The sequence below is a fragment of the Hydractinia symbiolongicarpus genome, chromosome 7 (assembly GCF_029227915.1).
Source record: "Hydractinia symbiolongicarpus strain clone_291-10 chromosome 7, HSymV2.1, whole genome shotgun sequence".
NCBI lineage: Eukaryota > Metazoa > Cnidaria > Hydrozoa > Anthoathecata > Hydractiniidae > Hydractinia > Hydractinia symbiolongicarpus.
The window spans coordinates 20,290,197-20,306,134 of NC_079881.1; the positions used below are offsets into that span (position 1 = coordinate 20,290,197).

The following is a 15,938-nucleotide window of genomic DNA, read 5'->3' on the forward strand; positions in this document are numbered from 1 at the left end:
GTATTGGTGTAATGTCACATCAAGGATGTATTGGTGTAATGTCACATCAAGGATGCATTGGTGTAATGTCACATCAGGAATGTATTGGTGTAATGTCACATCAAGGATGTATTGATGTAATGTCACATCAGGGATGTATTGGTGTAATGTCACATCAAGGATGTATTGGTGTAATGTCACATCAGGAATATATTGGTGTAATGTCACATCAGGAATATATTGGTGTAATGTCACATCAAGGATGTATTGGTATAATGTCATATCAGGGATGTATTGGTGTAATGTCACAAAAAAGTCTATGACGGCTAAAAAATTGGTCAGACATTTTGCATTCACTACATCAATTATTCAGTTTCAGTGATATATTTGCTACGTAAAAAAAACATTAATATTACAAGGATGAAAAACTTATTTCTTTAAAATTTATTTACAAATTTCGAATTATTCGACTACTTTTTTGACCTAGCAATATTTTACGTGGCAGCACCCACAGTCGTGACATTAAATAACTTGATGCACGACAGAACGCAAACTGTGAAAAGTAATTAGTTGTGGCACTGATGAAGTCTCTAGAAAAAATAAGTTAAGGTATACAAACATAAATTTTAAAGTTCAAAACTAGACTATTTGAAATAAATCTTGCTATGTTTTTTTAACTTACACTAAAGAAATATATATATATAAAGAACATAGAAAACATTACACAAAACTGTATAATTTTCCAGAAAAAATCAAGCTCGTACAAAACTTCTCTACATTGAAACTTTTCCTACTAGTCTGGCAACAAAAGAAATGCTACTTAGGATCTAACCTTGCATTGTTGTATCTAGACTCTGTTTCTAAGCAGAGTTGATTCAATCATAGTATTGTTACAATTAACTCTGCTAACCATATTGAAAAAGATACAAAGTGGTCCAAGGAGGACAACCACCATTAGCATAAATTACGTAACAATAACCATCCATTCTTGTACCTTGGATTGCATAATACAATGGCAAGTGTTTATGCCTTAGAAACTGATGCCGTTCATACAACAGAACAGCTCCAGCATTTGTCGACAACACATGAAGGTAAACAGCTTTACAACAATGATTCTCAGTGTCATTGACGTGTGACAGAAATGCCTTTAACAAAATTGAAGCTAAAAAAATGTGATGAAATCTACTAAAGAAAAGATCATAACTGTGTTTTCCTCCCTTTTTGTTTTGTTATATGATTGGACATAAAATAAAACATGCAAGCAACCTACCAATACCCTTTCTTCTATATTCTTTGGACGTACCTAATACCAAAATGTACCCAACTTTAGTGTCAGAAGGATACCAATAACCAAGAATATCTTCATCCTAAAGAAACAAAAAAACGATTAAAAAAGATTAAAGTAAAAACACTGGTAATCTTCTATATTATAATACCTGTATACATCTGTTTGTTACACAAACCAGTACTGCAAGTAACCAGACACATACAATACGATATAAAAAGGATGAGCGAACTTATTGTTTTTTCTATGGGCCACCGACTAGTATTTTGCATCTTAATTCGTGAAATTTTTCATTAACTTGAACATGCAGAACATAAAATAAAAAAGAAGTTCAAAAACACACACTTCTTTTGCTCTGTTTCTGATCTCAGCAACGATGACACCAATGATCACATTGTTGTAAATAGCTGCAAGAGAGAAAAACTTCGGGTTTTTTGTAACAGCTTTATACCAACCATCTGGATATCTGTTAAGAAAGGGAAAGAATTATTGAAAAAAAACAAAAAAACATATCACTCTTTTTATATACAGTGTGGTTACTGAACAGATAAGATGCTAAAAACCTTTTTCCTGAATTTTGGACTTAGCGAATAGAAAAAGTTTTTTTACCAAGTTTTCTCGCCAGTCGATATTGTTTCTGGGTAAGGCCTATGTGGTTCTTATGTGTGTACACTATCCAAATTGCAATATGTTTACTAATACATGCCTAGCTCACTTTTTCTCATTCAAATTTGCAGATGTGAAAAATTACTTGCATCTTTAAAAAAAATAAAAGCAAAATTTTTGCAAAGTCAGGTTACATCCAAGTCAAATAAAAAACAAGGCAGCAAACATTTGCTAACAAAGGTGAATCAAGAATTTTTATTAACACATTGGCATTTGCCGAGGCCAATATGAATTTTGAATTTTATAGCTCTTCTCAACTCTAATTATATAAGTATAATATATTTTAATAATTGAGCTTTTTTAATATACTATAATTTTGTGTAATTTTTTTTAATACTGCTAAATTTAATATTTTACACAGCCTTCTAAATGACACCAAATATTAATTTGAAGCAGAAGAGCAGTAAGTACAAAAGTATGCTTTAGCTTTAAATTAACTAATTTAAGCGTTTTCATGGATGCTCTTAATCTTTGTTACGGTAAAATTGGAAACTATTTTAACTAAACTGCCTTGTAATAAGGAAGCACGAGATAGCTATGCTTAAGATATGTATGAGAGGTGATAATCTCACGTTTTACTACGAGAATATGTATAAGACGGGAGATGAACCAGTGGATTTGTCCATGGTAAAGAACTTTTAAAAAAATAAATTTGTATTATTATCAGAAGACAAAGGTTGCCCCAGATTTGAAATTTAGGAGAATTTAGGTTTTAAGGTAAAGCTAGGAGAAAATTCTAAAGAGCACATAAAAAACATTTCATATTTTAGGAGAAGTTTAGGAGTAAATAAAGTTACTATTACTTAAGCCTTTCCTTATTTAAATGTCAGAATCTCAGAGAGGCTGGTCATGGGCTTTCAGTAATTCATCAGCCAGTGCTGTTTTAAGGTGAACAAATGCTCGATTTGTTTTTGCACTAAATATATAATACCACAAAGTTTACCATTTAAAAACAAATGAACAAAATGAATAAACTTTTTTAGAAGATTTTAGGAGAAACAAATATTTGGGTCCAAATTTTAGGTTATTATGACACCAGGAATTAAACAAGATATACATGAGAACTAGGCTGACTTTTAATGAAGCAATCATTTAGTGAAATTAATTTTTTCTTAGGGAATTTTGATATACGAACTGTTGAAGTCAAAAACCTTTTTTCAAAATGAAAAAGATTTTTCAAAAATATAAAAAGATTCATAGACAACTTTTCAAGCTCTGTTAAATGACGCCCACTTGTTTTTTAACAGGACGTATAAGTATTTGTTATTGCTCACAATTAAAATGTTAGCTTCAAAACAGTGCCTCTTTTTGCAATAAAATGAATTATTTTGACATTACCAACCATGTTATAAAAGAGCAAAAAAAGGCACACAACAACAAAACTTGATTTAAGGCCACCTATATTTGAAATTATGTTCATCTTCATAGCCTTATTAAATCTTCAGTTGATACATTAATAGTTTAAAAAGCGTTTTTTACTGCCATAAACACACAAAGCTTTTGTGTAAGTGGCACTTAGAAAACAATTTTAAAAATTTTAAAAAGACTTTTTATCTAAAACATGGCGGTATCACTGGCAAAATCCTAAACACAGTGCTTGACAACAGACAAACTTTTAAATATAAAAACGTAACTTATATTTTAAATTATCCACCACTAAAAACAAATTTATTTTCATTCACCTTTCCACAAATCCAACTTACGTTATTGGAAACCAATCTGTGCATAATTTTTTAAGTTGTTCCACATCATTGTGATCAAGAAATCTTAATTTCACATGATCAATGAAAGATGAAGTGAATTCTAAATTGGTCATAAGTTCTTTTCTGCATAATATCCAACAACAAGAAGTACTAAATTCTAGATTTAATTTGATCTAAAACTATTCGAAAAATATTAATATGTTATATAACAAACCTGCATTTAACAATTTTTTTTATCAGCCTGAAAGTTTTCTTCTGAGAATACTAGCCCTTAGGCTCCAAAGAACAACAATTGGTGTCAAACTGACATATATTAGCTATGATATGTGATCAATCAGCTTTGAGGAAACAAAATGCAGACCAATATATATAAAAAAAAGAATTTAATTTTCCATCTGGTAGGGCTTAAGTTCATTATCATTAAGGTAGCGGGGGGAGGGTAGAAATTACGTAAAGTGTGATTGTCAATAAAAAACAATTTCTGTTTTTTAAGAAAATAAATTTTGCACTTCTTAATCCTTCATTTAATTAGTCCATATCTAAAACCCTAGACATAATATTTGGGAAATTGTCTGTTTTTAAGTTTTTTTCAAAATATAGACAAACAGCATCATTCTGCCATTGCTCTGCAGTGGATTGGCTACAAAAGTAATCAACATCGAAAATTCACTAGCGTATACCATCCTAACATTGCCACATTATGCATTAGTTTTAAAATCTGCTTCTCAATCAGGACTTCTTTTTATCATCACTCTTTTAAAAAACAAAATTAAAAAAAAAAAAAAAAATTGAAGAATTGAGAATTTCTCGATACCTTCCACTGCTGAGAATAATTATGATCTACAACTGAAGGAGAGTTTATTAATCCATAGGAATAAACCTGCTTTGAATAGAAATATTGCAATTGTTCCGTTATTCCTATTTGCTGATTAATATATCGTATGATAATTGTATCGTTTTAGGTGAAGGGTCTCTTTAAGAGACAAGAGAGGAGTTGAACCATACCTTAGTTTAAAGGGGCAATTGTGGAAGTCCCATGAAATGCCACATAGTGATGGTGTCACTTTAAAAAACACCCAGTCCGGTCTGTGAACAGGTCTCGCTAGGAAAGGCATCCAGCTGTAAAACTATGCCAAAACTCTTTATTAATGGCCGTAAGAATACTTGATCAGACAAACTGCGTAAATGGGGCTGGAACTCTAAGGAGTGAAGGTGTCACGCACAGTAGGACAGGTGTCAGGTGTGAGCATCGTCAGACCGTTACCCAGCTATCCCATCACAAGGTAGATAACACTAGGATGAGGATAGCTAGTGTAAATGTTGGTACTCTGAGAGGAAGAGCAGGTGAAGTAGTTGAAATGTTAGAACGTAAATCTGTTGATATGTGTTGTGTTCAGGAAGTCAGGTGGAGAGGAGCTTCAGTGAGATTGGTGGAAAGTAGGAGGGCAAGGTATAAGCTTTTTTGGATTGGTAATAGTGATGGATATGGAGGAGTTGGCGTATTCGTTGCAGAGAAGTGGGTAGAAAAAGTAATAGATGTTATGCATGTTAATAGTCGTATTATAGTGATAAAGTTTTAGATGGGTAATAGGATTGTCACTTTTCTGTCAGTTTATGCTCCACAGTGTGGACTCAGTGAGGAAGATAAAGATAAATTTTATGATGAGTTAATAGCAGTCACATCAAAGTTTGGAGACACTGAACTTGTCATGGTGGGCGGCGACTTTAATGGTCATGTTGGGAAGTCATCTGAAGGTTATAGAGGTGTGCATAGAGGCTATGGATTTGGGAGCAGAAATAAGGAAGGGGAGAGATTGCTTGAGTTTGGAAGGGGAGAGATTGCTTGAGTTTGGAATGGCAACGGACATGGTGGTTTGCAACACATCATTCAGTAAGAGACAGAGTAGGCTGATAACATATGAGTCAGGTGGTTGTAAGACAGATAGATTACTTCCTGGTTAGAAAGTCAGACAAGAAAGTGGTGAAGGACGTGAAAGTTATATCGGGGCAAGAGTGTGTTTCCCAGTATAGGCTGCTGGTTTGTGATATTATCTTGAAGAGTGTTAAAGAAGCCAAGGGAAAGTACAGGCCCCGTCGAAAAGTCTGGAAGCTGAAGGAAGAGATTGTAGCAAGACAATTTAGTGCAAAAGTTCAACAGTTAGCCCACAATGGTCAATGTGATAGTGACAATGTTGAAAGTACTTGGACTACTTTGAAGAATTGTCTTCTAGAAGCTTCTGATGATACCTGTGGGTGGACGAAAGGACCAGCTAGACATAGACAGACCTGGTGGTGGAATAATGAGGTTGACCAGTGTATAAAGGAAAAGAGGAAACTCTGGAAAGAGTGGAAGTCAGGTGGTAGTAAAAATATTTACTTAGAAGCTAAGCGTCGTGCTCGTACAGCAGTGTATAAGGCAAAATCAGAAGCAGAGAGAAACAGATTTGCAGATGTGTTAAGAAGGGAAGACCAGCGCAATGAGGTATTCAAGATAGCAAAGCAAATGAAGAAGACTAATACAGATGTTGTAGGTGAGAAGTGTGTACGTAATGATGAAGGTGTTTTGGCTAGCACAGAGGAGGAGAAAAGGGTAGCTTGGAAGAATTATTATCAGAGGTTGCTTAACACTGAGTTTGATTGGGATGAGGATAATTTGTCTGATGATGTTCTGATGATGATGTTATAGAAGGGCCAGCTATGCAGATCAAGACAGAATGGGTAGTGGAGGCTATTAGGAAATTGAAGATTGGCAAGGCTGCAGGAGTATCAGGTATTGTTGCAGAGATGGTAAAAGCATCTGGATATATTGGAGTTGAGCTTATTACAAGTCTTGCTAACCAGATTATAAAGGATGGTGCTATTCTGAGTGAGTGGCAGTCGAATGTAATAGTGAATTGTTTCAGGGGCAAGGGTGATGCATTAGAAAGGGGTAATTAGAGTTTTGAAGTTGGTTGATCAAGTAATGAAAGTTATTGAAAGAGTGATTGATAAGTTACTTAGAGAAAGAATTGATATAGATAAGATGCAATTTGGTTTTGTTCCAGGGCGTGGCACTACAGATGCAATATTTTTACTCAGACAGCTTCAGGAAAAGTATTTAGGAAAGAGAAAGAATCTCTATTTTGCCTTTGTAGATTTAGAGAAAGCTTTTGATAGAGTGCCACGTAAAGTTATTTGGTGGGCTATGAGAAAATTAGGTGTGGATGAGTGGCTAGTTACGATGAGCTAAGAAGCAGGTCTCCGTCTCCGTAGAATTAAAGATGTTATCCAGATAAGAAGATCTATCTATCTAAGAGGGTCATTAATATACCCCGTCCAACCCATGCTAGCATGGAAAACGGACGTTAAGCAGAGAATGATGATGATGATCGTACAATGGTAATGTTTAAATAATCTTTGACGAAATAGTATTTGTAAATGACTTGATAATGGCCCTATACGGCGGAAACGTCATCAATATATATTTAATTGATGAAACTGGTGATGTTTTCTTTTACACTCAATTGTATCTACACACACCAATATCTGCATTTCACCACTAATTTCGATCAACAATACATTTTCATAATCTTGCACACTGTACAAGACTTGAGCTATTTTAAAAGGTAGGAGGACGAAAAATGTGGTGAACCCCAACACAACGTCGCATAGTAAACACTTGATGGTATATCATCTAGTGATAATAGCGTTTATAGTGAGGGAGGGTAATTATTACGCCGGAGGGTTGTCAGGTTAAATATTATGCCCTTAATTTATAAAAAATAGAAGTAGAATTCAGCTGTAGCTAGCTCTAAGCACATTTATACTTCCACAATTGGTAACTAAATATATAATACAAACCCAAGTATTCAACTGATACTGAAAATTATGCTCCAAATTATTATTACATTTTTTCCACTGATACCAAGTTTCTAACGTGCCTGAGCAACTTTTGCGATTATTCCGATGACAATACCCTTCTTGCTTAATGTTGACACATTTTGTTCTTTAACATTCTTAAACAGTTCTTTAGCTTTTAGAGTCTGTTATTTTTTTTGATTGGGTACTTATGTATATTTTACAGAATAGCAGCATAATAAATATCAGCGTCATGTTGATATGGCTGGAAAGTTTTACGCTCTGATGTCAAGGTTCAATCCAAGTTACCAAGTGACCTAGACAATTTAATAAGGACAAGTTGTATGGTTAAACTTATTTCAGTGTGCTTTATACTTGCTTACATGTTTTTTACTTTTTAGATATAAACAATGTAAATAACATCTTCTGAATACTTGTGTTACAAAAATCATTCAGGCTACAGAAATAATGTGGTGCCGTTCAATTCATAATAATAATTGAAAAAATTGTATATTGTATTAAAAAGAAGTCCAGAAGTTTTTTCTCCCACACGACACAGCAGGCAATAAGTCAGCCCTGCCCTCGGTTTTGTGAGGAGAGATGTTCAAAGACTCCAACAATTGAGTTTCCTGTATAGTTTTGCTTCATGTTAAACTGTGCCTGTGACAAGCATTTTCGAAGCATGTCATCGGCCACTTCTGCGATATGTTTGAACCTGTAGATAGTGTTATTAACTGCACTTTTTATTTGCTTGTGGTTTTAAACATTCCAAAATTATAGTTCAATTTTTTTAATTAATTATTCATAATTTACAGGTAAAACATTTTCTTTTATTCTTTAAAAAAATTTTAAACCATAGAAAGGCAAAATAAATATTTCGAAAACAATAAATTTATGAAAATGACAATATAGTCATATATTTCGGACATGTAGAAAAGGAACTTAAGATTGAGAGAGTCGCTATACGTAGATGCTCGATCATTGTGTTAGGAGTTCACGATTTAAAATGTCCACCACTTCTCTACCGCAAAATGAATGCTCAACAAAGATTAATATCCTTTGCGCATGCGTTTTACGTTGCCTGCTTTACTTGGTTTACACGTGCGAATCATGGCACACCTACTCAAATATTCCTGAAAAAGACAGCAAACCTTCACTGCAAAAAAAATTATATACATTCAGGATCCAAGATGGCAACCAGCACAAAGCATTTTCCCTAGCTAATATTTTGCAACTTTAATGAGAAATATGTTTAAACAAATCAAAACAAGTTATATATAAAAGCATATTGTTTTCGTAATAGGTGCAATACTTTGAGTTGATTTTCAAGTGCGAGGTAAGCTTTGTTTCACCCGTATTCACTGTTTTTGACAGGCAAGTATTTTCACTGTAAATCATAGACGCAGAGCTATTCTTTTGTGTATTACTAACATACATACTACCTGCCAGTGAATAGGATTTGATATGTGGCCCTTAAAACTAGAAGTCGCAGACGAATGGCACATCATACTTTTGGCACATGATACTTTTAAACCAATAACAGGTCCGCAATCTTTGTTAATTTCAAATCTGTCTTATTGTGTAGTTTTAGGTAAGCTTTTGCTAGTTTAACGTTAGTTCAATTTAGAGACTTGTAGTTATTGTTTAATCAAAGCTGTGAGAATTTGACCTTGAAACGTCCGTGTTTTCCCTTAGTTGTTCCCTAAGTTGACCGCATAGATATTCCAACTTGAAGATTGCAGCATATGTCAGTGACATATGCAGATATTTTATTATAACACAACAGAAAACAGTATAAAACAATGCTGACCTAATTATACAGGAATGTAATTCAAAAAATAACAAAAAAATAATAACCAGGGAATAGTTTCCAAAGAAATGAGAGCATTTAAGGAAGAACAACATGTGTTTTATTTTATTTACGGAGGCATGAAAAGAGGGAAGATGCTTTATCCAAAATGCGATTCCGTGGTTTTAAATTTAAATTATTATTAGATATACGTCATTCAAATATGACGTGTTGTTGCGTAATACCGAAATGCATTGGGTGCGCATTTAGCCAGGGGAGTTCGCGGAAAAAGCCTGGACGCACACGCACGTGTTTTTGAGATTTTGTATCCGTTAAAGTTTTCAACTAAAATAAAACCTTTCGAACTGTAATTATCGTTCAATAATCGAAATAAATAAAACGAATAATGAAAATCTAGATGGTAAGTTGTCAAAGTTTTTTATTATTATTCTTGGATATTATAAAGAAAAAGTAAAAGCTAGAAATAAATCAAAATCGAAAATTTTTTTCCACTGGATACTTTGTAGATTGTAAAAAGAAGAACAGAAATATATATTTGAATCAATGGAAGATGTCGATGTAGCAGTTAGAAATCTCCGAGATAAAATCATTATCATTTCTCTCTGTTTATCAAAAAGATAAATCATTCGGAGTTGCTGGTGAGTTTTAAGTTATAATAAAAAAAATTGATCTTTTGACCAAGAGAAACAAAAAGCAGTAGTCTTCTTTAAAAAAGAAAATCTTTGTGTGTGTTACCAACTTAATTTTTTAGATATTAATTTAAAAAATCACAAGATTCTCTTCCAAGATATCAAGAACAAGGAGTCACCCCAACAAATCCTTGTTGCCCTGTAACCACATCCTATCCGTCATTAGTGACAATGTCGCAGATGTATCCTGGAAATCTTTATCGTCGCGATACACTTTATCTCCTTTTTTCATCTTGGATCATGAAGTTATTAGCAAGGAGGTTACTTTAGAAGATAACCAAATGTAGAACGATTTTATTGACATTAATTATGTCGAAACCGAGTCCATTTTAATAGATTATATTCCTAAAATATGTTTCCCAAATAGGTTTAAGGCCTCGTGTTGCAGAGAAATTTAAACCAAATCAAGAGCTTGTCATTCAGTGTATGATAATGATGTACTAGACCATCTTCATGAAACCTTGACTCGGCCTTTAAATGATCTATCATTTCATGCTCCCAAGGAAGACAATTTGGTTTTGGAAAGACCAAAAGTTATAGAGGAACAACATATTTAAGTAAAAAATTCCAACCCCTCCCAAAACCAACACCAAAAAAATCGGCGTTTTCGGGAAGAGTCGGTTTGGCTGATGAAAAAAAAGTTTTCATCCATAATCAACATTGTCTCCAGCCTCGTCCCCAGGGCATCTTGTATTTTTTCTGACCCCGGGACGGCGATACATGTTCGTATCGCCGTCCCGGGGTCAGAAAAGATACAAGATGCCCTGGTGACGAGGTTGCATTGTCTCTAAGAAAGAAGAAAATCATGCGACGTCTGTGGTTGAAGAGTTCCCTGAATACGGTCCATCTGTCATTTATGATGTACCAACGGAGCAGGAGCAGTTTAATGACACTGCTGCTCAATTACCAATAAAATCTGGGTAAATCGGGGATCTGGGTAATAAGTGGAAGCCATATTTGATGCCGAAGTATTTTAAAAAAGAGTTAATTTTAAAATTTAAAACCACGGAATGGCATTTTGGATAAAGCATCTTCCTGAAAAGAGCCTTGTGTGTTTCATTTATTTATGTTTTGTCAGGCAAGTGAGGCAAGTAATCTATGTAAAATACAGAACCGCAAGTATATAACCGCAACTGGCATTAAACACATTCTTTGAATTCTTTTTCGTTCCCCAACGTTCAGACGGCATTTATCATTTTTTTAAACTGGTATCCCCGCCAACCTCGTTTCAAAGTCATTTTGCATTTCTGATTAATTTGACAGTGGCGTAATCGAAGCCCCAAGAGGGAGGCTTTTTTCATATTTTGATATATCATATCAAAAGCGACCTCGATCCCAGGGCTCTCGACTAAAAAGTAAAAAAGAGCCCTAGGGGACAAGGTTGGCGTAATACTGGATTGGCTAAGAGAACCTTGGAATAGAAGGTGGGGCTATCTATTTTAGCGGAGAAAGCAATTCCAGCATCTCAAAAGTTTGTAGTATATCAACCTTGTACCGAAGGTTTACGGTTTATGGATTTGCTGGTAATATGTTCTTTTAATTTGATGAGAGAATTGTACCATGGCATCATCGCCATCGTCAAAGTTGAAAGATACCCTGTCTTAAGCATGTATATACGTTGTGTTTATATTTTAGCCAATAGTATGACAAGTGATGACTAAAAGAAAACGTTTTGTTTCTAAAATTCTAAAATTAGGAGTTACTAATTTAGGTAAAATCCAACATCCTCCTATACTTGTGAACACGTTCTTTTATTACAATCCATAAGAGCCTTGCAATACAGTGTATCACTTTTGTACAGATTCGTTTTGTTACCGAATACTTGGGAGGAACCTCGTCTCCAGGGCATCTTGTATCTTACTGATATACAAGATGGTGATACAAACATGGCCCAGGGTCATATTCGTGTCGCCGTCCCGGATATCGGAAAGATAGAAGATGCCCTGCTGGAGATGAGGTTAACCGGGAAGTTTATGCTAACAAAAGACGAAAAGGAGCATGTTTGTCATACATGTTACATCCGCTATCCCTATGCATAGCTTCACTCTCTCTCTTTCTTCGACTTTCGTGTAATGCCCATCCGAACAAAACTTGATCGGGAAAGCTAGCGGCATTTTTTAGGATAGCGCGCAAAACAAATTATCCAAGTATAAGTTTCAAATATGTTCTGCTGTTTTTAACATTGTACACCTTATTCTCGACCCTGAACTTTTTTGAGACAAACAGGTCTTAATCTGAAAGGGCTCTGAGGACGAGAACGCATTGTACCTGTTTTTTTTTTTTTGTTTTGTTTTTTGCGCGGAAACGTTATGTATGATGTCAATCTGATATTAAGGTTCAATTATTTAGTCTGAAGGCGCTATCGCCAAAAGAGATCATTTCGGTTCTTTAGTGGACAAACTTTTTAAACTGAAAGTACTAAGCACCATTGATTCGTTGGGAAAATCGTTTGACCCTGAGCTTACAAAAACAGAATGTGTTTTTGATTTAATAAATTAATTTTTGTTGTTTAAGATAACTTGTGCTTAAGAATTTGTTTTCTTTACTTTACGGCAAAATAACTCTGAGTACACATTTTTTATTATTGGAAGGCGGACTTTTCGCACTTTTCACATTCAAAGTCCTATTTAGTCCTAAAAGTTTGCTCTATTTCATCTAGAGTTTTTGTTTATATAAGAAAATTTATTGTTGCTAATGCAGCTTCATAACTCTCTTCATTTAACAATCACGCCAATAGGCCTTTTCATCGATAGCGACAACATTTTGAATTTACCGCTTTCGCAATGCATCTCCGGACGACGGAGGTATTTGAGAAATCAAAACATTACAAGATTAAAGCCATTTTGGAGCTTGTTTATGGTTGGATTTTTTGTGAAATGGGAATTAATGATCGCTGTGCTGTTGGAGCTTGTAATAATGCTTGAAAATATAAGAATAAATATGTAATTAAGCCACATAGTAAAGCAGTAAAAACCATGATTAAAACAAATACAATTCAACCCAATCCAACAAATTCTTCTGTTGACACTTCTCATTAGGTAATAGAGATAGGGGTACAGAATTATACAGAAGGAAGAACTCAATATATGATTGTGGACTGTAAAGCGGAGTCTCCACCGGACTATATTTGCGACGATTTTTGTGACAAAAAGTAGAAACCAATTCAACTTTTCGTCATGACGAAAATTGTGATCAATTAAATTCGAGTATTGGTGACGATCGTCGGTAAATATCGTCTCGTGGAGATTCGCCTTAAGTGAGGGACATTCTTTATGGGAAGAACGCATCGCCATCCCCAGGGTTTGTTGCCTGATGTCAAAGCCGCTAGCCTCAATGTCGAAAATGCAAATGGGACGATCGCAAACTAAAAACCTTTATTGGTAGGTATGCTTACGAGAGTATTATGATAAGAATTCATATCCAAGATTGTTTTTTTTTCATGTCAAAGTTTAGACTAGCGTTGTTTTTAATTTAAAAACTGGCGATTTCAGCTACAGCAGGCTATTGTAATTTTATCTTGTCCACAGGACCACTTTCTTGTGAAACGGAGCTGCTCTTTTTGGTAGACTACTTTTGTTTGAGTAAAAACATCCTCTGTATAATGGTTGTACGTCTTCTATCGGAGAAAGAGACAAAAAATCCCGAGAATGTTTTAAACGCTTAATCGAAACAGCTAAGGGGCGAGGGTTCGCCGCCGTTTTGGGGGGTCTCTACTCTTTTTTTGTACCGACCCTAAATGTGTTCTGTAAAATACACATAAGTGCTACAATCGTTTTATGAGGCGGAGTCCCTCAAACCTGGGGTTGATTGGTGGCAAGGAAATGAATTTTTGTAGAACTTATCTAAATGCGGATCAATTTCAAAGTTTTAGCATGTAATTAAGTAGGCTTACGAAAATTATTTTTTGTTAGGATTACTTATGTTTTTACTGCACTAATTCTGTTACTAGCTACTTCTGTAACGCATGACAAGGTAGACATTTTGGGGTGCTGGTTTTTTCGCGCTTAGTGTTCTTTCGACGTAAATGTTGGAACCTTCCCCACTGTTCTACTTAGCCTAAAATTGATCCCGAAGTAGAAAATCCTTCAAATGTAGTACTCCCTCATCATTTAGGTATCATAAGTAGTCAATTAAATTACTAAATTTCCAGATAAAAAGCAAAAATGTGGAGGTAAAATTTTCCCAAATGAATTGTGAGTTATAAAACTGCTTAAAATTCTGAATTACAAAGGCTGCTGATACCAACATGCTCAAAATGACCAACATATTTAAAATTAGCATTATACACTAAGTACAACTGCCTCTCTTTAACTTTTGATGTTTTATCATTTTATTATTTTATCACGCAAATCAATAAATATTATAGCGTCAAGTCTTATAAATTCGCCAGGCTGGTAAGTTCGCCAGCTTCAAACTTTTCTGAACCACAACTCCTCAACAAACCAAACTTCATATCTGGCGATTTTGTTGTGACCGGTGACGGTACGGCGACCCTGTAAGGTATTTTTGACTCTGTATATATTCCCACATGAAGCGGAATGGGCCATTTCTGCTAACTGCATTTTTACTACTTTTGAGAAGTTGCACGACGGTCTCATAAGTTCGCCAGGGATGTTTTTTATTGTGAGGCCTTATATTTCACCTAAAAGTGTTATTTTATATTTTTAACAGTCTACTTTACTGCCATTCAAAACATTCTTATTGATAGCTATCATTATTTAATCAGCTCCTGAAGTAATGAGAATTTTCCACTCTATTACCCTCTTTTTCACCAACCTAGTTTTAAAAACTTTTAGACCTGTTTGGTGTTTGTTTGCTAAGAGTTTGGTTACAAAAATTTAGGATAAGCTTACGATACAAGCAATGGTATAGTAGATAGTTGATGGTTGGTTGGAGCAAAGATAAATGACACAAAAAATTTCACTTTAAGACTTCTATGTTTTAAAAAGAACAAACTTTACAAATATAATACTAACTCTCTGGTAAGTTTTTTACGGACACACCTTTGCAAACATTGTGCATCCAACAACTGCATTTAGCGCAAAGTATCCAGGTGACAGTTTGTTTCTTCAAACTTTTAGGGAAACCGCGCTTGCAAACGTTACAAACATCAGATTCATCTTCCGAACTTTCCAACACAATACTTTCGCTGCTTGTACTGATATTACCATCATCACTGTTGTTACCATCGTCATCTTCATCATCATTGAACCCTTGCCGGAGTTGCTTCAATAGATCAGCATAATCGACTTTTTTTGTTCGACTACTTTTCTGTGTTGGCAATTCATCAGGAGAAGCCTTGATTGGGGAAGTTTTGCTTTTTTTCGCATTTCTTCTTTTTTGCTTTTTTTTGTTGTTTCTCTCTCCTTTATTTTTTCTTTCCCTCTCCAATTTACGTTTCTCTTTAGCCTCTGCAAAAGAGTAAGGGAACTTGAAAAAAGATGCGGTATGTCAGAACAGTATTCCAGGGCGTGAATGTTTGGAGTTAGTGGGTATTCCGGAATCTGTTTCCCATGATTTACTTAAAGATAAAGTTTTAGACATTTTCAGTTCAATAAATGTAAATATTCAAAGTGTGAACGTAGAAGCCTGTCACCGCATCAAACTAGGTCGTACAAATTTTGCTATCAGACTAATGACTTTTGAATCTCGAAGAACATCATCTAGTATCATCTATGGCAACCTGGAAATCCTCAAATTCAATGATATTGTCCAGTGTCAGAACATTCTGTTTTTGCATAAGCTCTTTCATGATAAAATGCCTGCTACTATCCAGAATACTTTTGCGGTTGACTTCAACCATGCCCAGAGCACTCGTGCAGAAAAGGCTGGCTTGATCAATCTTCCTACTGTCAATACCGTTTGTTTTGGTAAAAATTCTATTAGATTTAACACCATTAAATCCTGGAATAAGATACAGACATCAATGACTAAAAAATTTGTTTCCATAGATTACTTTGGTCTGAAAA

At 34.7% G+C, this 15,938-nt stretch overlaps 1 protein-coding gene across 2 annotated transcripts; it reads right to left on the reverse strand.

Moving 5' to 3' along the window:
- Window positions 1-344: 344 nt before the first annotated feature.
- LOC130648400 (N-alpha-acetyltransferase 60-like) lies at window positions 345-3,843 on the reverse strand. Of its 2 annotated transcripts, none has more exons than XR_008982951.1 (5): window positions 3,634-3,843; window positions 1,610-1,730; window positions 1,250-1,346; window positions 812-1,141; window positions 345-569 (listed from the first exon to the last, which is right to left on the reverse strand). XR_008982951.1 is itself a non-coding variant. In XM_057454448.1 (5 exons), the coding sequence occupies exons 1-5, from the start codon at window positions 3,744-3,746 to the stop codon at window positions 428-430; spliced, it is 708 nt and encodes a 235-aa protein (XP_057310431.1). In that variant the 5' UTR covers window positions 3,747-3,841; the 3' UTR covers window positions 345-427. The 2 variants fall into 2 exon arrangements, 1 of the variants encoding a protein (XP_057310431.1); XM_057454448.1 differs by having other exon boundaries at window positions 907-1,141; window positions 3,634-3,841.
- Between the last annotated feature and the right edge of the window lie 12,095 nt (window positions 3,844-15,938).